General features: G+C 40.9%; 1 protein-coding gene and 1 pseudogene across 5 annotated transcripts in view; one reads left to right on the forward strand and one right to left on the reverse strand.

Annotated features, from left to right (window-relative positions):
* CDK19 (cyclin dependent kinase 19) overlaps window positions 1-14,260 on the forward strand; it is an 88,645-nt gene extending 74,385 nt beyond the window's left edge. For all 5 annotated transcript variants that reach the window (XM_045573362.1, XM_036414580.2, XM_045573363.1 and 2 more), the window contains 7 exons: window positions 2,135-2,278; window positions 2,445-2,514; window positions 6,237-6,309; window positions 6,705-6,802; window positions 7,516-7,594; window positions 8,746-9,012; window positions 12,582-14,260. In XM_045573362.1, coding sequence (XP_045429318.1) covers window positions 2,135-2,278; window positions 2,445-2,514; window positions 6,237-6,309; window positions 6,705-6,802; window positions 7,516-7,594; window positions 8,746-9,012; window positions 12,582-12,713 — 863 coding nt within the window. In that variant the 3' untranslated portion in view covers window positions 12,714-14,260. The remainder of the gene's footprint in view (window positions 1-2,134; window positions 2,279-2,444; window positions 2,515-6,236; window positions 6,310-6,704; window positions 6,803-7,515; window positions 7,595-8,745; window positions 9,013-12,581) is intronic.
* LOC118706258 lies at window positions 3,193-3,297 on the reverse strand (annotated as a pseudogene).
* Window positions 14,261-23,886: the final 9,626 nt, after the last annotated feature.

The following is a 23,886-nucleotide window of genomic DNA, read 5'->3' on the forward strand; positions in this document are numbered from 1 at the left end:
ATAAGCAGTTCTCGATAATCAGTTCTCAACTATTATTTGTTATTATTAAAGTTTAACATTATAAAATTAACAAAAATAATATAAAACTCATATCCTGGCTAAATATCCACATGGTTGCCGAAAACTGTATATTCCCTTCCTGTTCTCCCGCCATTCCCTAGCTTGTCGTGCATTCTTTCCAAAAATCGGGACTTTTTTAAAAATGCCTCGGGAAGCAGGACAAATTGTTAAAAATCGGGACTGTCCTGCCAAAAGTGGGACGTCTGGTCACCTTAGTGTACAGCCATGTTGTAGGTTAAGTCTTGATTGTTGTTGGTATTAGTGGGAGGAGTTGACCTCCAGGCCAACTGGCTGTGAGGATCAATTGTGTTTATGCCGGGAGACAGCCTTATTTGACTAGACTTGCAAAATTGCAAAAGCCTCTGTGCTCAGCTTGTATGGGTCGGAGTTTCAGGGTGGAGCCTACAGCCTTGCCTTCCTTCAGCCCCACCCTATGAGGTTCCTGGGTCTCAGTGTACCTCTCTGAGAGAAAGGCGACCTCGAGTTTCACCCACTGCCAGACAGGCTAGTCTCTCCCAAAATGAATCTGGATTCCCAGATTCTTGCCCAGAACTGGGGTTCAGTACAGTCTGGAGCTTTTTTTTTTTTTTTTTTTTTTTTTTTTTTTTTTTTTTTTAAATACATTTTATTGATTTTGTACAGAGAGGAAGGGAGAGAGATAGAGAGCTAGAAACATCGATGAGAGAGAGTCATCAATCAGCTGCCTCTTGCACACCCCCTACTGGGGATATGCCCGCAACCAACGTACATGCCCCTGACCGGAATCGAACCCAGGACCTTTCGGTCCCCAAGCCGACGCTCTATCCATTGAGCCAAACCAGTCTCGGCACAGTCTGGAGCTTTTATTGCCACTAGGGCAATCCAGCAGCACAGTCAACAGTATGTCTTCTGCACACATTCACCTGCATGCCTCTGGAGTTCTGCCTTTTGCCACTCCCCTGAGTTCCCGCCTTACAGCCCAGATTCTTTCTGTATGAGCCTGGGTCCCCAGGGTCTTGCCCGGAACTGGGGTTCAGTGCAGTAGCAACAAGGGTTCAGTGCAGTCCTGAGCTTTTATTGCTTTCCTGCTAGAGAACACAGGCCAAGCATTCAGCCGCCCCACCTTCTCTGGCTCCGTCTTCTCTGCATGCTCGCACGTGTGCCCGTGTCTCCGTACCTCAGGGTTTTACAGCTCCTCTGATTTTCCTTGTGGTTTTCTCTTTCCTTCTAGTTGCAGAATTTCCAGTCAGTCAGCTTTCCTGTGGTTCTGGATGATGTCCGTTTTGTCTTTTAGTTGTATTTTGAAATTGTTGTGCGAGGCTGCAGTTTAGGTGTTTATCTGTGCTGCCATCTTATGAGGAAACATCTTAAGTCAGAGGTGGGGAACCTGTTTTCTACCAAGGGCCATTTGGTTATCTGCTTATAAATTAGCCTGCTATATTTGGTTAGACATGTAATTAACTCACCCTTAATGCCTTGTACATGCCAGATAGAATTTGTGGGCTTTATAGAGCCCTTGGGCTGGACATTCCCACCCCTGACTGAGTGTGTTTAGATAAAACCTTTCTTTACTGGTGTCTGTCTACTTCTGTGTTTATCAGCTTCTGAACCTTACAATTTCTTGAAAAACTGAAGTTGGTAGTCTTTCAGCCAAAAGTTGAGTTTTTCCAAATAATTTCATGTGGTATTACTGTTGGACTCAGACATTCTGCTCTATAGTTATGTAATTAATTGCTATACTTCATGGTGATATTGTTTTAGGCTATCATATTTGAGTAGTCGATTATTAATTGAATAGTGGTTAGGAAGACTTTTGCCTATATATAAAGTAAATTCATTGCTTACTAAATTGAGTTTCCTAAGCTTATCTTCATTAGGAAATGTATAGGTAAATGTTTTTTTATTTGGCTTTCAATGTATTGTGTGGTAATCATCTGTTCATGTATCATGTATATGTTTTCTTAATACACTTATTGTATTTTGTATATTGCTGTACTGAAAAGTATTTTTATGTGTAAGCTGTGATTATACCCAGGAATTACAACCAAAGAAATATAATAAATGTGTACAAAAACTTGCTTTTCTTTCTTTATAGATATATGGGCAATAGGTTGCATATTTGCTGAATTGTTGACTTCAGAGCCAATTTTTCACTGTCGTCAGGAAGATATAAAAACAAGTAATCCCTTTCATCATGATCAACTCGATCGGATATTTAGTGTCATGGGGTTTCCTGCAGGTAATTTATTTTCTTTTCAGAATATTTGAGTCCTATTTCAAAATTCTTTTTAAAAGCATACTTTTAAAGTTATAAAATAACTTTGAGATTAAGCTAAAATAACTATGAGATTATTTTATCAAATTAACGTATTTCCTTTAACAACATTCAATATTTTTTTTGTAAGATAAAGACTGGGAAGATATTAGAAAGATGCCAGAATACCCCACACTTCAAAAAGACTTTAGAAGAACAACGTAAGTAACTCCATATTAAATATAAATAGTCATTTCATTGGGAATATTTAATCTTTAAAAAAACAGACATAGATTATTTAAACTAGAAACCTAGATTTTTAAATATATTCATTATGCTTATGATTTTAAGTAGATATTACAGATGTTCACATATATGGCAGGCTTATGCTGCAGTATTTAAAAACTCCTAAGAACTTAAGGGGCAGTAGATAGTTTAAATGTCTCCTCCATCTTAGCAGGATAAAGGGCTCAGTTCAGGGCCACAACTATGATTTTTATCTTTCTCTGAGTAATGACTGGTGCCTGAAATGCTGGGCTAGCTGCCAAGATGACAGAGGAAGAACACATGGCAGCAGGGATCTGAGTAATTGGCAAGGCATTTATGTTGAGTAGAAACAAGAGGAGAGGAAAGGTACATAAAAGGGTTTTATTTTAAGTGTATATGCTCAGAGGAAAAGGGGAAGGAAGCCCCCTTTTGGGCAACTTAATGGAAAAATTTCAGGCTTATAGGAACAAAAGCAGACATCATAAATACAAGTAGAGAATGGCACTAATCCTTTTTGGCCCCTCTGTTACACAGTCCTTGGTAGGTCCTTTGCCTCTACATTCTGGACTCAGACATTCTGCTCTATAGTTATGTAATTAATTGCTATACTTCATGGTGATATTGTTAACTCTAAAAACACACACACAAACTCTATGGTTAGATGCCATTGACAGACTCAGGAGCCTCTTTCATTCTTGTCGAGGGGAGCATTAGCCTCCTCTCTTTTCATTCAAATGGCATCTCTTACAGATAGCCTTGATATCGCTCAAGGTTTTCTCTCTTCACCCTCTCCAGGAAGTCTTCATGATCCCAATGGCCACATTTTACTGTCAATTATGGTGATAATTCCCAATTAATATATCCTACTCAGATTTCTAAGTTTCAGACCCATTTATCTAATTGTCTTATGGAATCTCAATTTCAGTGTCCACAAAAACTTCAGTTAAATGTCCCAAATTGAATTCATCATTTATCCTCCTAAACCTCTCCTCTGCTTTATTTCCTTCCTATTTATGTATCTTATGATACTACTCAATGTACACAACTCACCTAATTATTGAAGCTAAAGCATGGAGATATCCCTGATCTCACTCTCTTCCATTTTGCTTCCCAGTGTCCAAACAGTAAATCTAGTCAGTTCTTTATTCTAAATTTCCTTTGAATCATTGTATTTCTCTCCATTCACCCTGCCACTATTAAACTGCAGACCACCACTGTCTCACCCAGAATCTTGAAATGGCCTACTAAGTGGTTTTGCTACCTCCAGTCTTCATTCCAGCTCACTGTCTACACTGCAATCATTGCCAAAAGCAGATTTGATCATGTCGGTCTTCTAGTGCTCTTCAGTCACCATTGTTTTCAATTCCTTAATGTAGCTAACAAAAGGTTGGCTTCTACATCACCAAATTCATCTCATAAACCACTCTTCACTTTGTGTTCTATAGCCTAGACATTGTGAATTAAAAACACACACACGTATTTCTATTGATTTCAGAGAGGCAGGGAGAGGAAGAGAGAGATTGAAACATCAATGATGAAAGAAAATCATTGATTGGCAAAACGGGCAAATGCCCTGAATGGGAATTGAACTATGACCTCCTAGTTCGTAGGTCAACACCCAACCCCTGAGCCATGCCAGCCAGGCAGAATCTGTATTTCTAATATAGGCTCTCAGGTGCCCAAGCTGCAGATCTGGAAGCCAGGTTTGTGTAGCAGGGTCCTAGAGCACATAAAAAGGGCTTTGAAATGTACATATGCGTTGACCAAGTAATTCCAAGAATTCATTCTGTGGAAGCAATTGGAGAAGCTAACTCAGTACTTACTATGTGCCTGGCATGTCCTATATCCTTTACCTACATTTTCTCATATGATCATTATAACAACTCTGTAATGTAGGTATAATTATAATCCTTACTTTGAAATGAGGAATTTAAGCCTTTCATAGTGCTAACTGCCCAAGATCATACACTTGTAACAGTTAGTCAGGGTCCGGTAGTTGTCTCTGATTTTCACCTGCTTGCAGTACTATCCCCTACAATGTGTACCAGGTGAATAATAACTAGTGTGAAACATATTAGTAACAGTAGGAGATATGCACCCACTACACATAATAAGTTTAAAGAACATTTGACAAGGAAAAATACTTATAAAACAATATTAAGTGAAAAAAATTAGGGCAATTTATGCAGTATGATCCCAGTTTTATAAAAACAAAACAAAAATCTCTCACTGTTTGTATAATTGTGTGTGTGTGTGTGTGTGTGTGTGTGTGTGTGTGTGTATAATGTCAGGAAATTATCAAAATCTTGACAGTGGTTCTTTATCACTGAATGGCTTGATTATGAGTGATTTTAATTTTCTTCTTTATACTCTACTATATTCTCTAAATTTTCTGCCATGAACATGTATTTTCTATTTTTTACTGATTTAAATTTGAAATATTTAATATATAGGAACGAATGTATGTGATATGTATAGCTTATTTAGAATAATAAATGAATACCCTTCTACCTCAGCCAAAGAAATAGAACATTAATAAGATTACAGAAGTACTCTATGTACCCCCTCTTCCTGTTCCTGTCCCTCCCAAAGGGTAAACCCTGTTCTGATTTTGTATTTATTCCTCATTTTTTATTATAGGTTTACTACAAATAAATTATTGTTCAATTTAATGTATCTTTGAACTTTTTATATAAATAGTATCATACTTTCTGCACTATGTTTTTTCTCATTCAACCTCTATTCATTTTTACTATTGTTAGCATTCTATTAGGTTAATATATAACAATTACCCATTCTTTAGCAGATACACATTTGGGTTATTTACAGCTTATTCTATTACCAAAATGCTGCCAAGAAATTTTCTTGTCTACGTATCCTGTTATGCATGTGCAAAAATCTCTCTTAGCCCTAGCTGGTTTGGCTCAGTGGATAGAGCGTCTGCCTACAGATTCAAGGGTCCCAGGTTCAATTCCGGTCAAGGGCACACGCATGGGTTGTGGGCTCTATCCTAGTTAGGGACTTGCAGGAGGCAGCCGGCCCATTATTCTCTCTCATCATGGTTGTTTCTTTTTTTCCTTTTTTTTCTTTTTTTTTAAAGATATATTTTATTGATTTTTTGCAGAGAGGAAGGGAGAGAGATAGAGAGCCAGAAACATCGATGAGAGAGAAACATCGACCAGCCGCCTCCTGCACATCCCCTACCGAGGATGTGCTCGCAGCCAACGTACATGCCCTTGACCGGAATCGAACCTGGGACCTTTCATTCCGCAGACCAACACTCTACCACTGAGCCAAACCGGTTTGGGCTCATCATGGTTGTTTCTATCTCTCCCTCTTCCTTCCTCTCTGAGATCAATAAAAATATATATATATTTAAAAATCTCTCTTAGACTAGATTATGTACCTAGGGAAAGAATTGCTGGGTCATAAGATATTCACATTTTCAACTCTAATGGTTAATGCATAATTATTTTCCAAAGTGATTGTAAAAATATAAACTCTTGCATGTGGTGTATAACAATTCCTATTTCTTCACATACTTACCAATGTTTGGTGTGTGTTCCTTTTTAATCAGAACAAACATATACCTTACAGGAGAATCCAGTCTTTGAGCTTTCCATTCTATGGATGGTGTAAATGTTCCCAACGATGTCTGATTGTTATGTCTTTACAGATACGCCAACAGTAGCCTCATAAAGTACATGGAAAAACACAAGGTCAAGCCTGACAGCAAAGTGTTCCTCTTGGTAGGTGCATTCCCCCCAGACTGGGAAGTCAGAACCTACTGCAGCTCTCACCTCATTCCATTTCCCATGGAATTGTTCCAGCTGTTCCTTCTCTTTGGAAGGAAAAGAAATAAGTGGGTGCTGGGTCAAATTAAATATTTTTATTTTGAGATGTTATTCATAACTTTCAGCCTTATTTTCCCCCCAATAATTTTATCAGCAGAAAATGAATTAAATTCTAAAACTGCTTTAATGATTTTTTGCCAGTTCCACATAAATGTGTATAGTGTGCTAATCATGCAGTGAGCTGTACAAAATAGTGTTTGAATTAATCCTGTTAGACATTAATATAAAAGTCAAAACTGACTTGTAAACAACTTTTTCATGTGTTATCAATTTCTTCTGTGTTACCCTAGCTTCAGAAACTCCTCACTATGGATCCAACTAAGAGAATCACCTCAGAACAAGCTCTGCAGGACCCCTATTTTCAGGAGGACCCCTTGCCAACACTGGAGTATGTACCCTACCTTTTCTGTGTCCTTAGCTCCAGGTGACTGTATCAGGTAGTGGCGGAAAGCAAGAGAGCATTTGTTTTGAAGTATTTTACTTTCTTCATTAATGCTACTTTGGAGAAAAAGTACTTACGAGAAAGATCTTGTATTTTGAAGGAGGCAAAGCTGTGGAGAGGTGTGAATGAAAAGAAGTATTTTAGGAATGATGATTAATCAGTTTTACAGATAAAAACAAATGGGGCAAATGGGACTTGTATAGAAGGTCAGTCAGAACAGTTTAAATGGAACCAGTGGGGAACTGAGAAGTTAAAAGTCAGTGTGTCTCTCTCCTCTCTTATACCTATGTATATCAGTGTGCTTAGGTTTGTTAGAGGTGCGGCTTTTCTTGGAAGAAAAGTTATTTTCTTTGTTGAAGCAAATACAAATTCAGTTATTATTAGTGCCGATGAAGTTTGTGTGGAGAAATTCTGTCATATATGTCAACTCCCTAACAACAGCTAAGATTTGTTAATGAGCATGGCAACATGTAAAATTAAGACAACAAATTGTTTTTTAATGATTAAATTAAGTTGTGATGGGAGACATCTAGCAAGCACCAATCACAGATGAAGAATAGGAAATACATTGAGGAAAAAAAATGGAATTTTAAATTAACAAGGTCAGTGATATTGTAGATTTTCGGTCATGACATTTCTTTCTTTGTAATGATTCTCAGTGTGTTTGCTGGCTGCCAGATTCCATACCCCAAACGAGAATTCCTAAATGAAGATGAACCTGAAGAGAAAGGTGATAAGGTATGAACTGCACAGTACATTTTCACTTCCAGAGAGTAAGGAGGCAAAAAGAGAACATAGGGAAGTATAATGTAATTACCGTGTTTCCCCGAAAATAAGACATCCCCTGAAAATAAGACCTAGCACATCTTTGGGAGCAAAAATTAATATAAGACACTGTCTTATTTTCGGGGAAACGGGGCAGTAGCCCTGCACTTGAATCCGTGCACCAGTAGCTCCCAGTAACTCAGCCACCTTCCAGTAGCTCTCCGCCTGCTGCCCTGCCCTCCTGTGACTCCCTCTTCTCCCTGCCCCCCCCCCCCCCCCCCATAGCTTGCTGTCCTGCCCTCTCCTGTAGCTCTCCACCACCCACTTGTAGCTCGCTGCCCCATCCTCCTACTGATCCGTGATCTGGTTGTTGTGCAGTCGGTTGTTACGCTTCACAGCATAATGACCATTTGCATATTACATCTTTATTATATAGGATAATCCCTATGTATTTAACCACCTTTTGTTTAATTAAATCTGTATGTAGCTATGCTTTGAAATTTGAAATGTAATAAGTTTATAGATAGATGGTCTTCTGATTTGTTTTCTAGCCTACTAGAGGCTCAGTGCACGAATAAGGGATGTGGAGGCTGATCGGGGGCGGGCTGACCAGGGGGAGGGTGTCTAGGTAAGAAGACAGTTTGCATATTAGGCTTTTGTTATATAGGATTTTATTCCCTACTCTTCATTCTTGCTTTTTGTTTGTTCAGCATTATTACCATCACCTTGTGCAGGCTACTTTTCAAAGCATCTTCTATTCTTGATACACTTAGAGATATAAGGTCCTTCCCACACCCTGTATAGAAAATTACTCTCGAAAGACTATTTGAGCTGTTTTAATGAGGACAGAACTATTTCCTGTGTGCCTGTGGTCTTCAGTGGGATGTCTGTGTCTGGTTGGAGGATTATTATGCAATTGAATGGGCCCCAGAGAATGATTCCCATTCTGGGCGCAGCACTTTGACCTTTGGGGATGCTGGAGTCCTTGGCTGCTCCATTTTCCAGCCATTCCAGCCACTTTGGTGTCCCACATGGGTCTCCCTGCAGGTTTCAATACATCAGGTATTGAAAGACATTTCCTGTTAATTTAGTTCCATACCAAGCCTGCTTTTTTCCTTCCCAAGAATCAGCAACAGCAACAGAACCAACATCAGCAGCCCACGGTCCCTCCAGCACAGACAGCAGCACCTCCGCAGGCGCCCCCTCAGCAGCAGAGCAGCAGCCAGACCAATGGGACTGCAGGAGGGGCCGGGGCCGGGGCCGGGGGCACCGCAGCAGGGCTGCAGCACAGTCAGGACTCGGGCCTCAACCAGGTGCCTCCCAGCAAGAAGCCACGGCTGGGGCCTTCAGGCGCAAACTCAGGCGGGCCTGTCATGCCCTCAGAGTATCAGGTACTCCCCTGGATTTTGTACTTTTAATGTTGATACATTTTATTAAATCAATGCTGTTAGAACTAAGTAGCACTTAACTTAAAGTTTGTACAAACTGTAAATCCTGTTTCTTGGGCATTATATGAAAATGAATATCTTTTTTATATTTCATGTAATTGTGAGATATTTCTCTCTTGACTTATTTATCCTGACACCCCAAGGAGAAAAGCTGAGGCAGGCCCCTTCCTCTTCAAAGAAAATTTCTTCTTTTGCTTAAACAGCTGCCTTTCAGCTTTGGACCAGAAAAAGATACCTACATAGCCGAAACAGGTTTGGCTCGATGGATAGAGCGTCGGCTTGGGGACTGAAGGGTCCCGGGTTCGATTCCGGTCAAGGGCATGTATCTTGGTTGCGGGCATATCCCCGGTGGGGGGTGTGCAAGAGGCAGCTGACCGATGACTCTCTCTCTCATCGATGTTTCTAACTATCTCTCTCCCTTCTTCTCTGTACAAAAATCAATAAAATATATTAAAAAAAAAAAAAAGATACCTAGATAAGCAATTGAAAAGAGAGAAGAGTGGTAGCATATTTTGGACAAAATAGCTATATACCAGAAAGATTTGCTGTCATTGGAAGGAAATAGTAAATAGCCACATAAACATAAAAGAGAATTAAAATTGAAATTTCTCAGAAATAACCATTAAATCTCACTAGAAATAAGTTGGAGACTAGAAAATACTTTCTGCTAAAAGTACTTTGATTAAAAAAGAAAACTAAGTTGTAATACAAATTCTTGAAATTAAAGAAAAATTAAGGTTTGGTATTTGAGAAGATAGGTAAAAATACTTGTGAAAACTGCAGGGATCTTGAGGGAAAAAAAAAAAGCCACCTTGTTTTCAGTGTAGCAACAAGCTAAGAAAAGGTCTAAAAATGAGAAGAAAACCTTAAGTGAAAGGTAGAAAGAAAAAAGGTTAGAACCATGGTTGTCCCTTGAGAAACTGGTGGAGGGGGAGCAGTGATGTTAGAGACAATAGAAAACAAAACCACAGGCAAGGGGGCCATAAACTCACTGGTAAGGAACTGGAATCAAGAAAAACATTAACAGGAAAAATATAATAAATAGCTGCCTAAACAGGCTTTCCATTTTGAACATCTTAAAAAATGAATGTATTTTTTTGCACAGCTGCTGGCAGATTCCCTGCAACCAGAGGGGACAGCACAGCACTGCCATTTGGTTCCAGTTAAACTAGTCAAGGTTACCTTTTGATCCTCTAAAAGCAGCAGGTTATGAGCCTCTTTGAATTTTATTATAAATTCAGATTCCTTCCCCCCCCCCCCCCCCCCAGTATTGGTTTATTCTTATGTGAGCAATAAGTCTTTACTATATACTGGCTTATCTTTGTGTCCCTGATTGTATTTGTTAAGGTAAGAAACATTCAAATCTGTAAAAAAAAAGAAAAAAAAGAAAAAAAAAAGAGGTTTATTTGAGGCGAACTGTGTCAACAATTGCTGGGAGAATGACGGTTTTTCATCGAGTTTTGTAAATTACCATCAAAGGAGGGTATGGTGATAGATTAAAGGTTAGAGATAGCAAAACGGGGAAACTTCTGGGATTGAGTAAAAAGTAAAATGACAGACGCATGCTTCTTTGTACAGGATAGTTATCAATCAACAATTACCAGTAACAATGAGGGAATTTGTGGTCTTCATCCTGGCACTTTGGTTGTGCTCTGAGGGGTGTGGATGGAGGGGGAAGTTGACATTCCAAAGGTATGTTATCATAGATGCAAAAAGACAATAGGCTCAGTTAAGATAAAAGTTGATCTTTGTCAGGGAAGATAATGGGCTAAGACAAAATTATCCACCATAGACTGCTTTTAATTTTAAGTTTTAATTTCAGACCACCCTTTGTGGCTACTTTAGGTCTTGAGTTTGCAAGGCCACCTCACAGGCCTGAGTTAGTCAGGTTAGCATGTGGCCCCTTTTTGCCTATATGTTATAATAACGTGATTATAGTCCATTGTGGACAGATTACTTTAAAAATTGTTTTAATTTGTTTATTAATTTTAGAGGGAAAAAAGAGTGAGAGACAGATAAACATCAATTTGTTATTCCACTTATTTATTATATATTCATTGGTTGATTCTTGTGCGTGCCCTAACTGGGGATCAAACTCCGCAACCTTTGTGTATTGAGATGATGCTCCAACCAACTGAGCTACCTGGTCAGGATCCTAATTACTGTTTTTATTCCTTTCAAACTGAAGAGCTCTTCAAAATCTTTTTTCTTGTCCATCTTGTGCTATTTACTTAAAAATAAAACAGCATATTTATAACATGTGTAGATATCTCAGCTAGTTAGTTGGATAGATTAGCACAAGGAGAGGGAGTCCCTTTGCATCTCTTTGCAACTCTACCATCATCACTGTGTTTGTTCTTTATCTGGTTTGGAAAATCCAGTGTGTATGTCCAGTCTGCTCAAGTGAAAGTGGTCTTCGCCAGCCTGACAATTACAGGGCTTGTGAGTGGAAAGAACATTTTTTCATAAAAAACTTTCAAAATTAAAACATAGTTAGAATGTGGAATTTTGGAAGGCTTCTTACACTAACACACTAATGGGAATTGTGTAACTTAGGAAGGATCGGGTCAGTTGTGTTTAACCAAGCCTATCTTACTGCCCTGCTGTCCTGGGCCAGATGTTGCAAGTCCAGTTTGGCAGCCTACGCACCTGAGGCAGGGACCTTGTTGATTTGTCCTTTCTTAACCCTAGTGCCACCTCAAAGTCATTTGCATTTTAACCACAAATCATAGCTTTATTATGTATATTCTTTCCCACTTTTCTTGGAGGAAGAACTGGCCTTCTGAGCATAGCCAAAGACATTGGTCCCAGCTATTCTTCCGTTTCACCAGGCACCATGTTTTAATTCTATAGACCAGTTTTCCTTTCACATATTTTTTCATATATGCCCTATGAAGGTGAATGTTTCATTTACAGTAATAAAAACATTGAATTGAAATACATTGGTGCCTGCCTCCTCCTGAGGGCATTTTCATATATGAACATGTTTTTATTCTAAGTAGACCTGAGGTCATAAAGCCCACTCATTGCTGCCATGCCCTGCCCAGCTTTGCCTTGATTTGTCCTGGAGGTGCTGCTCCTGCCCCCACTCTGGCTCTGCCTCTGAAAACTTTTCCTCTACAAATGATTTCTTAATCACAGCTTTGTTATTTACAATGAGAAAATTAACAAGCATCGGTAGATATTATGGATAACTTTGGCCAAATGTGCCAAATTAATTATTCTTGTTTGTAAATCTCATGCAAAGAATGACTAACCAGAGTTAGTCAGCACAGAGAGCAGTGGATAATGGAAGTTTCCCACTGCCTTGTATGTGTGTGCACCAGTGTGTGCATTCCAGCCAAACATGTGGTTATAGTGGTGGCAGGCTATGATTTTCAATCAACAAAATGTATTAACAAGCTAAGCTGGATCGGACCCAGGAGCCTCTGATGAACGTGGCTCACTGCTCCGTCCCATTGTGATGACCATCTCTTCATTCATCAGTAACTCCCTTCTCCTTTTCCTTCTAGCACTCCAGTTCGCGCCTGAATTACCAAAGCAGTGTTCAGGGATCCTCTCAGTCCCAGAGCACACTAGGCTACTCCTCCTCATCTCAGCAGAGCACCCAGTACCACCCATCTCACCAGGCCCATCGGTACTGACTCCCGCAGCCCAGAGCAGACTCCAGCAATATGATGTCCGCATTGAAGAGAACAAAAAATGCAAAAACTATGATGCCATGTAAAACTTACCCATGTGGGAGGAAGACTGTCTTCTGAGCATCTTGCAAGGACTGATGTCTCTTCTTGATTGACTTAAAGAAGATTTTTGTGAAGTTTCCCCAGCACCCTTTCCCTGCATGTGCTCCATTGTGACTTCTCTGATCGGGCATCTGATCTAATCCCAGCACTTACCTTCTGTAACCTTCAGCATTTTTTTTGAAGGATTTCCTGGTGCACCTTTCTCATGCTGTAGCAATCACCATGATTTATCTTTTCAAAGCTCTTTTAATAGGATTTTAATGTTCTAGAATCAGGACTCCAGTGGTGTACATAGTTTTATACTTCATCAACTAACCTAGCAACACAGGTAAAAACGTACCTTTTAAAGCACTACGTTGTTTTCATAAAATATAACTGTTTTGCTCATGGAAGTCTTAAACAGAAATTGTTACTGTCCCAAAGTACTTTACTATTACGTATGTTCTTATTTATCTAGTTTCAGGGAAGGTCTTATAAAAAGACAAGTGGTGGGACAGAGGGAGCCTACAACCAAAAACAGCCTACATCTTCGAAGTTAGTATGCTTCATGCAATGAATAACTGAAGTGTGTGATATTTTTTATGTAATCATTTACATGGAACTTAGTTCCTAGGATCATCCTGAGCAGTAGTCAGTATTGAAGAATTATAAATTTAACTTCCTGTAGCTAAGTCTGTGTTAAAAGGGTTTTGAGAGCTTTGATGAAATGCAGTCTTCTGGTGACCTGCACCAGAGAGCTGGAGAACAGAACTGCACTAGGATTCTTTAAGGAGCAGTGCTGATCAGAGGATGTATTACTTTCCTTTGAAGGAAAAGCTCCTAGTGTGTATTGTACATAAAGTTGGCTTCTCTAAAGAGCTGTTGTTTTCTTCACATGTGGCCCATCTTGAGTAACTTTCTTACATAATCAAGGGTACTCGACAGAAGCCTGCCGATGATTCTGCTTTTAAAATAAAGAGCAGTGTTCTCCATTTGTATTTGCATTAGAATATAGAGTGACTATTTTTAAGGCATGTTAAAAATTTAGGTTTTATTCATGTTTAAAGTATGTATTATGTATGCATAATGTTGCTGTTGTTACTGAAACGTAATTCTATCAAGAATCTTCATTGCACTGAATACTTTCTTTTGCCCCTAGGGGAAAACTAATAATTGTGCCTAAAAAACTATGGGCAGATAGATAGTATACAACTAAACTAGATAAAGTGCATATTTGCATTTCCATGATCTATGAATCGGAGGCCGAGTTCTTTCTCAGTCAGTGAAAAGAACCCCTCACTCCCCAGAGTCACAAAGAAATGCAGACGCAGAGCTCTCCTTGTAATGTAATGGACAGGACTTTTGTGTTCTCTGAAGGCTACTTGTAGCACCAGCCTTGTTTTAAACATTTTCTTAGCTAGGAGAAATAGCTGATTGTTGTATATTCAAGTTATAAGCATTTTTTAAAATTATTCTTTATGAACTTATCTACCTGGTTATATACTCTGGGTCCATATACAAGTAACATAAGACTATAGACAGAAGCCAGTATATATTTTGCACTATTGCTGTGATCCTGCAGCCAGCAAGGACCATACTGATTTCAGCATAATAATGCTTATTAGTAATAAAGATTATATAGTGATGCTTACCAACACTGACACAGTTGCATGCATGTTCCATTGGAAGGAATTTCTGATTGTCTCCATGGTGATTTACCCCTTTCGTTTTCAAAATGAAAAATTAATAGCCCTCTGCCTAATGTAGCTGCATATATAAGGTTCTGTCCTGTGCCCTGAAGCCTCATTGTCCAGAGTGACAGGTCATCAGATGCTCACTCACCCTCACCTGCACCCAGTGCTGAGCTGGATGGAGATACAAAGGATAAGACAGACTTGCTGGCACTTCAGGAGCATATTCTCCACTCCATGGAAGGGAGCTCTCCTGGGAGAGGTGGCTTGTAAGTGACACCATCTTAGAAGGCGAAGGTCCTTTTGTCCACTCCTAGACCCACTTGGACAGAGTCACCGTTCCAGATTCTGCTCCACAATAATCAGTGTTATGGGGAGGTTTCTATGTCTAGTTACCTTCGAGAAAGCCAGCAGTTCAGCATCACAGCAGGCATTCATGTACATTTGAAATGTTTACAGCAGCCTTTCAATAAGTGGGTGGCTCTTGGTAGGCAGAACACTATTAAGTAGTTGTAGGAAATTAGAATGAAAATAGAAGCTCTGTCCTGCCCTCAAGGGGACCTTACATTTAATGAAAGACATACCCAAGTATGTGCATGAACCAAAATGACATGCCCCTTCATACTTTATGCACAACTTAGAAATGCAGTTCTTGCAGAAACCGGTTTGGCTTAGTGGTAGAGCGTAGGTCTGCGGATTGAAAGGTCCCAGGTTAGATTCTGGTCAAGGGCATGTACCTTGGTTGCAGGCACATCCCCGGTAGGGGGTGTGCAAGAGGCAGCTGGTCGATGTTTCTCTCTCATCGACGTTTCTAGCTCTCTATCTCTCTCCCTTCCTCTCTGTAAAAAATCAATAAAATATATTTTAAAAAAAAGAAAAAGAAAGAAAGAAATGCAGTTCTTGTGATGTATACCTACAGGATCATAGGACTACCTAGCATTCCTGGTACGTAGTGAATTCTCCTGGCAGAGCTGATGGAGAGGCTGTAAGGGGATCTCATCAGTTGTTCCCCTTACGATGTTTCCCAAAATCGAGCCAGATCTCCCCATTCCACATAGGACCGGCGTTCTGGTCATTGCCCTGGCCCTTTCCTCCTATGGCCCTGCCTCGGCGTTGGTGATGCCCGTATCTTTTAAGATCATTTTGATTTGTAATCTTCATTACCCTGTAAAGGGGCGCAAAGCCTTTAACAAATTTATGGTCCCTAAAACTGTGGGACCTCAAAGGAGAACTATGAAGCTCTTTGAGGTTTAAATTTACCTTTGTAGACCCCAAGTGACTGCATTCCTCTTTGAAAATGTATTACTGTCATGTCCCTGAGAATGCAGGGGGAGATTCCTCAACATACGGGAACACCTAAACCAGGGGAGGTCACCCGAAGGAAGGAATCGAAATGAAGGTGCTCTGCTCCCCATATTACAAGTCAATGAGGTAGCTTTCTGGTGAGGTGTGTGTGTGTGGAAAAAGGTATTTCAGAATTTCAGGACAGCTGAGCTCAAGGGTAAGGCTGCCTGGTGGCAGGGCGGACACTAAGAGGCTAAAGCAATCCTTGTGGGGAAGCAGATGATGCAGTAACTAACATACAGAAACCAAGGACATGTATATTTTTATATCTGTGTGGTTTTAAAACTTTAGTACTTAGAATTTTGGCCTTCTGCACTACTCTTTTGCTCTTATAAACAATTTACCTTTAAGAATGGAAAGGGACAGCATTTACATATGTGTTCACTGCCTCATTCCCGGTGAGGCAGCAGTTAGTTATATGCCTCTTTGCTGTTTTCTCTACTAAAGAAAGAAAAAATAGTTGAAAGTAAGACTTGCCACTTAGTCTGCTTTGAATAAATTTATGTAGCGGAAACTATATAATGAAGGAAGAAATCTATGAAAATTGCAAACCCCAACCTATCTATGCTGATATCTTTGCAGGAAATGGAGGAAGGCAGTGAAATGGCAGAGTAAAGGAGGCTTGAAGGATTCAAGTATAAGTAACGTTTTATATAAAGCATAGTAGTTTAGGTCCCCATAATCTTAAAGAATATCATAAATATAAAACAAAGTTCATTGTTTTAGGATTTTTTTTTAAAAATGTGTTGTACCTAAGACCATACTTAACTCTTCTATGCTGTCACTGCAAAGGCGTGATAAGTATGTATTGTATGAAAAGTCCTTAATGCACTGTTATCTCCTAAATATTTAGTAAATTAATACTATTTAAATTTTTTTTAAAGATTTGTCTGTGAGGACACTAAAGGTATTACACAAAATCTGGACTGAAGATGTCCTTTTTAACAACAATTTAAAGTACTTTTTATATATGTTATATAGTACATGCTTTCTTAAACTGCATAGTTTGTATTTCCCATAATTCCCACTTGTGAAGTGTGCTCCTCCTTGTCTCACTTCAGTCACTTCCTGCATGCACCCCTCTTTATGGTTCCGGAGACGACTGTGTGCTCTCCATACTCGGCTGCGAGGTGCCGCTCAGGGCGCTGTGCCCAGCGAGGCCCGCCCCGGGGGTGTAGGACAAGCTGCTGCTTCGGAGCCGAGTGCCCCCCGCTTTTGAGTTGTCCAAGCCTCCTCCTCGAAATGACTGTTAAACTAAAATAAATTACATTGCATTTATTTTATATTCTTGGTTGTAATAAAAATTTAATTGACTTTGTGTGTGTGGTGTGGCTTCTTTAAGTATAAAACACTCTTGTTGAAAGGGTGAGTGCTAAGATTTGAACGGTGCACCTAGAATCTTTTCTGATCACACTTGTCCTGCAGCGAGGCAGCCTCCCTGGGAGTTGCCACATGGTAGTGTATTCAGGGTGTTTATGATCCCACAAAACCGCAGAAGCAAAATTACAGCTTTTAAAGCATCTCCAGGGGTAACGTCCTATTTTTGAAAATGAAAATTGGTGTTTTAGAAGAAAACAATGGGCAGCATTTTGTGGGGAGAGATGAGCTGGGAGTCTGTCCTTTTATAAGAACGCTCTGTGCTGAAGCGGGTTTGGCTCAGTGGATAGAGCGTCGGCCTGCAGACTGAAAGGTCCCAGGTTCGATTCCAGTCAAGGGCATGTATCTTGGTTGTAGGCACATCCCCAGTGAGGGGTGTGTAGGAAGCAGCTGATCAGTGCTTCTCTCTCATTGATGTTTCTCTCTATCCCTTTCCCTCTCTGTAAAAAATAAAAATATATTAAAAACACACACACACACACACACACACAAAAAAAAACCCTCTGTTGTACCTGGCTTCCCCTTATGGTTTACACGATGAGTCCTCTGAGGTTAGTCCCAGGGTCAAAGGCATCGTGGAGTGAGTTGAAGAATGTTTTAAGTGACACAAAATTTCCATTTCTATTTGAAATAGATATTGCACATATCTAACTGCTTGGCACAGATGGGTTTTTTTCAAAACTGTGCTATCCACAGGGTAGAGCTTCTCTCCGAAAGCTGTTTTTTGACCACGGATGCCTTTCTAAGCAGCCACGTGGGTAAGAGAAAGTGGATGACTGCACAAACCCCTTAACTCCAGGGAAAGTGACCTGAAAGGTGGGTCCGTCTCCCCAGCGGAGTGTAAGTTCTTTGTGACGGCGCCTAGGGTTCATTCCTCCTGCCCTCCCAGCAGCTGGCAGGACGCTCGACACAGCAGGTAGTTCATGTGGCGAGTCCCTAGCATCACTTCTGTACACTGGCATAGAATTCCCAGACCACTTAATAAGTCGTGTTTATATTTGGACATGGAAGGATGAATTTAATTTCCATGAATAATGAAAATGCTAAAAATAGGCTTCACTTCTTAAAATAGGTTCATTTCTTATATTTTTGGCTGCAAAGTCAATATAAAATATCACCCCAAAGGCACTATCTAAATTGTATTTAAATAAAAAATTAAGCCAAGTTCGCTGTGCTCACTAATCTTAGGAAGTCATCTTTTCCTGGCTGCCTACAGGTGGGCATTTTAAAGCCTTACAGAGGCCTTCTATCTCGCAGGCAGCAGAGCCAGCGTGGCCAAGCAGCACACATACCTAACAGGAATGTGTGTTCATTTGATATAAATGAGAATACAGGGGAAAGAAATGAAAATAGTGACTGAAAGCATTAAAATGTATTTAGCATATTCCTTCTGCTTTTTTAGACTTTTTCAGAAATTGCTGCTGATTTTTTTCACACAAAGATGCTATAATGGACTGAATACTTGTGTCTCTTCCCCTCTTCCCCTCCCCCCCCCCAAGTTCATTGATTTTTTACAGAGAGGAAGAGAGAGGGACAGAGAGTTAGAAACATCGATGAGAGAGAAACATCGACCAGCTGCTCCTGCACACCCCCTACTGGGGATGTGCCCGCAACCAAGGTACATGCCCTTGACCAGAATCGAACCTGGGACCTTTCAGTTCGCAGGCCGACGCTCTATCGACTGAGCCAAATCGGTTTCGGCTGATCTTTCTTTAAAAAAAAAATATTTAATTTTTTTTTATTGATTTCAGAGAGGAAGGAAGAGGGAGAGAGATATAGACACATCAATGATGAGAGAGAATCATTGATTGCTGCTTCCTGCAAGTCCTCTACTGGGGATGGAGCCCGCAGCCCGGGCATGTGCCCTGACCCCAGCAATTGAACCATGATGTCCTGGTTCAAATGTTGAAGCTCAACTACTGATCCACACTGGGTGGGAGTCTGATCTTTTAATATCTATAAAGTGTTAAAAATAGCATCTACCTTTTAGAGCTTAAGGATTAAATGAGATAATATGTGGTGTGTCTAGCAGAGTGCCTGGCCCTTCAAATAATCTCAATAAATGTGGATTCCACTGGGTTTTCTCTTCCCTCTGCAATGTCAATGTGGTTGGATGTGTGCTTTTAGTATTAGTATTTAGGTTTACCTCCATCATTTGATTATCTCTCTCTCTCTCTCTCTCTCTCTCTCTCTCTCTCTCTCTCTCTCTCTCTCTCTCTCTCTCTCTGTCTCTCTCTCTCTCTCTTTGTTGTCAATCCTCACCCGAGGATATTTTCCCATTGATTTTTAGAGAGAGTAGAAGGGAGGAGAGGGAGAGACAGAGAGAGAGAAAAAAAAAAACATGGATGTGAGAGAGACTCATCAAATGATTGCTTCCGGCACATGCCCCGCTCAGGGCTGGAGATTGAGCCTGCATCCGAGGTACATGCCCTTGACTGGAATCAACAGGCCAAAGCTCTCTCCACTGAGCTTAACTGGCTAGGGCTGACCTCTCTGTTGACAGAAGGTAACATCTACTCTGTGCAAACTACTGGGTCAGCCATTTGAAGGCCATGGCCCTTCATGCCAGGGAGCACTCTTACAGGCAGAGAGGGCTGTGTAACAGGCACCAGGATTCAACTTCTGTAATGAAATGCTATAAAAAAAAAAATAAAAAAAAATGAGGGCTGGGACCGGTTTGGCTCAATGGATAGAGCATCGGCTTGGGGACTGAAGGGCCCCGGGTTCGATTCCGGTCAAGGGCATATACCTTGGTTGCGGGCATATCCCCAGTAGGGGGTGTGCAAGAGGCAGCTGATCGGTGAGTCTCTCTCATCGATGTTTCTAACTCTCTATCTCTCTCCCTTCCTCTCTGTATAAAAATCAATAAAATATATATATAAAAAAAAATGAGGGACTCCTTTGGTGGCACCACCCATCCCCTCTTTTTTGTTCCACCTCAACAAGAACATTAAATTGTGTTTCCATGCCGTTTGTAGCTGTAGTTATAAACCAGCAAGAGCAGCTACCACTTTCGGGCATGCGATTGCAACACGAAGTAGAAGCCACCTATCTAGTTTGGGTCCAAAGAGAACATGATTCCTCCATTTCCCCACTGTGGCTCTCATAAATTACCATCTGTGCTTCCAACTCAGAGTGACCAGGTCTCATAAAGTCGAGGTCCAGAGATTTGCAAAACTCCTCAAATGGTACAAAATACTTTTGTACCATTCATATGCGAAAGATTGCCAGGAACAAAAAATAACTCCTGAACTTTTCCTTTTAGCCCTTTCTGCTGGGTTTGGAAGGCCTGGCCCATAAACAGGAGACGAGGGAAGAGAGACAGAAGGAGAGGGTACCCTCTCTGTGGACAGGGCGAGGGGTCCTGCTGATCAGGGCAGCCTCGTTGTGGGTGAGTCTGGTGTTCCAGAACCCCAGTCTGCTGGGGAAAGGCCTGATGGAGCTGGAACAGTCTGGGCCCAAATTTCAAGCCAATAAAACGAAGTTCCCTTCCAGAAAGTCCTGCACTTGGGAGAAAGTGCTGGAAGCATTATTTAAATTGAGCAAGGCGTAGGCAGTAAGACCAGAGGAAAGAGAAGGTCCCAGTGAAAACAGGGGAGAGAACGAAGAGGTGGGACCACAAAACCCAAACCTCACGTCTCTGTAGAAACATGAGGTTTTAAAATTATGAACATTACCTCTCTACCTATATATCTAAAAATCCTCCCCTCCTCCCCCCCCCCCCGCTCAAAAAACAACCCACTTGATTTTCCAATAACTTAAACAATTCTATGCATTTTTTTCTGCATAAACAAGGAATAAATTTATATTTGCTTCTCAACCCACACTATGTATATGTAAAACTCTTTTGGCACAAAGAAGGAGCTTAGCATTGATTGTAATATATGCGCATATGTAGTTTCCATATATAATTACTTATTTGCAATTCATGGGAATTTTCATATGAAGATGATCCAAAAGAACACTATAGTTTGAGTGGGGCTCCTGCCAACAAAATTACGTGAAAAGTTCTTGGATAATTGTTGAAAGCATGTTATTTATTTCTAGCGAGGACTGGACACGGGAAACGAAGTCGTTAAGCAGAAATTCAGGGTGTGTCTCATGTAGTCTCAACACTGTCAGGTGACTCTTCTTGTGAAGTTACCCTACATCCTTTAGCTATCCTATTGCCCTTTTAATATTTGGACTTGTATGGACACCAAGATAGAGCACATGTTAAAGCGAGGAATGTGTTCATCTGTGAAAGGCCCAGCCAGCATCTTATTCATGGAATGAACGTTCAGTACGTTTGCTAAGTGAGAAGATTCAGGTTGGGCATAGGAAACAACTTCCTACGTTGAAACTCTCCTAAGTGGTTAGTGGCGTAAGTGAGGCCACATGACCTGTGAGGGAGGAACAAATTTTCCTCCGCCCCCACGGTTCTTCCGGCTGACTAACAATCAAATAGGCATGAGACAGATTAGCAAGAGAAAATAACCGAATTTAGTACATGGAACCCCAGAGAGCCAGAGACGCCCCACATGCAGGAGAGGTTCAAAGACAGAAAGAGGGATCTGGGTATACAAGACGTCCTGAGCCAGGGAGGAGGTCATGCACCGTGGAGGCTTCAAGGGGTCAATGCAGGATGGTAAGAACAGCACGTGTTTAGTCAATGGTTTGCCCTGCCATAGAGATGGGTTGAAGAGGTTATCACTGATAATCTCTCTTTTAAAAAAAATATATTTTGCCGAAACCGGTTTGGCTCAATGGATAGAGCGTTGGCTTGGGACTGAAGGGTCCCGGGTTCGATTCCGGTCAAGGGCATGTACCTTGGTTGTGGGCACATCCCCAGTAGTGTGTGTGCAAGAGGCAGCTGATTAATGACTCTCTCTCATCGATGTTTCTATCTCTGTACAAAATCAATAAAATATATTAAAATATATATATATATATATATATATATATATATATATATTATTGATTTTTTACAGAGAGGAAGGGAGAGGGATAGAGAGTTAAAAACATAGGTCAGCTGCCTCCTGCTCATCACCTATTGGGGATGTGCTCGCAACCAAAGTACAAGCCCTTGGAATTGAACCTGGGACCCTTAAGTCCGCAGGCGGACGCTCTATCCACTGAGCCAAACCGGTTCGGGTTGACAATCTCTTATTACCTTCAAGAACTCTAATTGAGATTCTTCCAGGTAATGAAAGGGAAGGGCGGACATTTTCCTTGATCCTGAAGCTAAAATTGCCTTTAGTTCAAAACAACCTGCTAACCACAGAGGCACATCTTGGGGGGGGACTAGCTCAGAGCCCCTGCACTCTCCCTGTAGGAAACTATTAACCACCATGTTGCCCTTGGGGTGGTTGAAGTGCCATGTGACTTGGGTTGTTCTTATCTCCGTGTTTGGTGGAAAAACAAAATCCTGGAAAGGCTGGACATCTTATCTGGAACTCCCCCTGGCCCACAGAATAAAGTTCTGTTGCTCCAGAGGCTAAGTAATGAAAACAATGGATCTGGGATCTAGATCGCTTGGCCAGATCAAGTTTCCGCAAACAAGTCAGCCTCCAGCCCACCGCAGCCACCGCACCCCTTCTAATTCAGAGAAGGGAACAAATGAATTCTGCAACATTTTTATGCTCTTTTTAAAAAGTAGCAAAACATGCCAAAATAAAACTGCCTAAAATTCTTCTTATAAATGCACCGGCATAGCCGAAACTGGTTTGGCTCAGTGGATAGAGCATTGGGCTGAGGACTGAAAGGTCTCAGGTTCAATTCCGGTCAAAGGCATGGACTTTGGTTGCGGGCACATCCCCAGTAAGGGGTGTACAGGAGGCAGCAGCTGATCAATGATTCTCTCTCATCGATGTTTCTAACTCTCTATCCCTCTCTCTTCCTCTTTGTAAAAAATCAATAAAATATATTTTTAAGAAAATGCACCAGCACATAAAACCTATTAACATCTAAATCTAACTTGAACTACTGCTACAGAAGCTGAACAAATAGCCAATATCCAGCCCAAGTTCCACAAACAAGTATCTCATAGAGTGCTACCTCTGTTGGGCTCTTCATAGATTTTTTAAAAAAATACATTTTATTGATTTTTTTTTTTACAGAGAGGAATGGAGAGGGACAGAGAGCTAGAAACACCAATGAGAGAGAAACATCGACCAGCTGCCTCCTGCACACCCCCTATTGGGGATGTGCCCACAACCAATGTACATGCCCCTGACCGGAATCGAACCTGGGACCATTCAGTCCACAGACCGATGCTCTATCCACTGAGCCAAACTGGTTTCGGCTGTTCATAAATTTTCACAGACAAAAGTTTACATGGTAAAATACATCTGGAGAAATCTGGATTAGAGGCGAAATACAGGCTTTCTAAGAGCATTTAATATGCTGATGACATTGTGAATTTTCAGGAAGGTGATTATGGCCCGTTTCCCAAGCTTATTTGATCAAAGAATTTCCTTTTCTTGTACTTCTTCAGAACATGTTCTGCAGAAACGATGTGGAAGTCCCTGGCTGTGGCAGACACTGCTGTCGCCTCCTCCACAGGCTTCCCCTGCTCCCTCGTTGTCGTCAGAAGCCTGATTTGTTCCCTCGGTCCAGAGCAGGCATCTCCTTCCATGTAGGATGGGCCCCTCCTCAGCTCCACAGGATAAATATGGATAGTATCAAACTCAACACATCGGTTT

The sequence above is a fragment of the Pipistrellus kuhlii genome, unplaced genomic scaffold (genome assembly GCF_014108245.1).
Source record: "Pipistrellus kuhlii isolate mPipKuh1 unplaced genomic scaffold, mPipKuh1.p scaffold_m20_p_5, whole genome shotgun sequence".
Taxonomy (NCBI): domain Eukaryota; kingdom Metazoa; phylum Chordata; class Mammalia; order Chiroptera; family Vespertilionidae; genus Pipistrellus; species Pipistrellus kuhlii.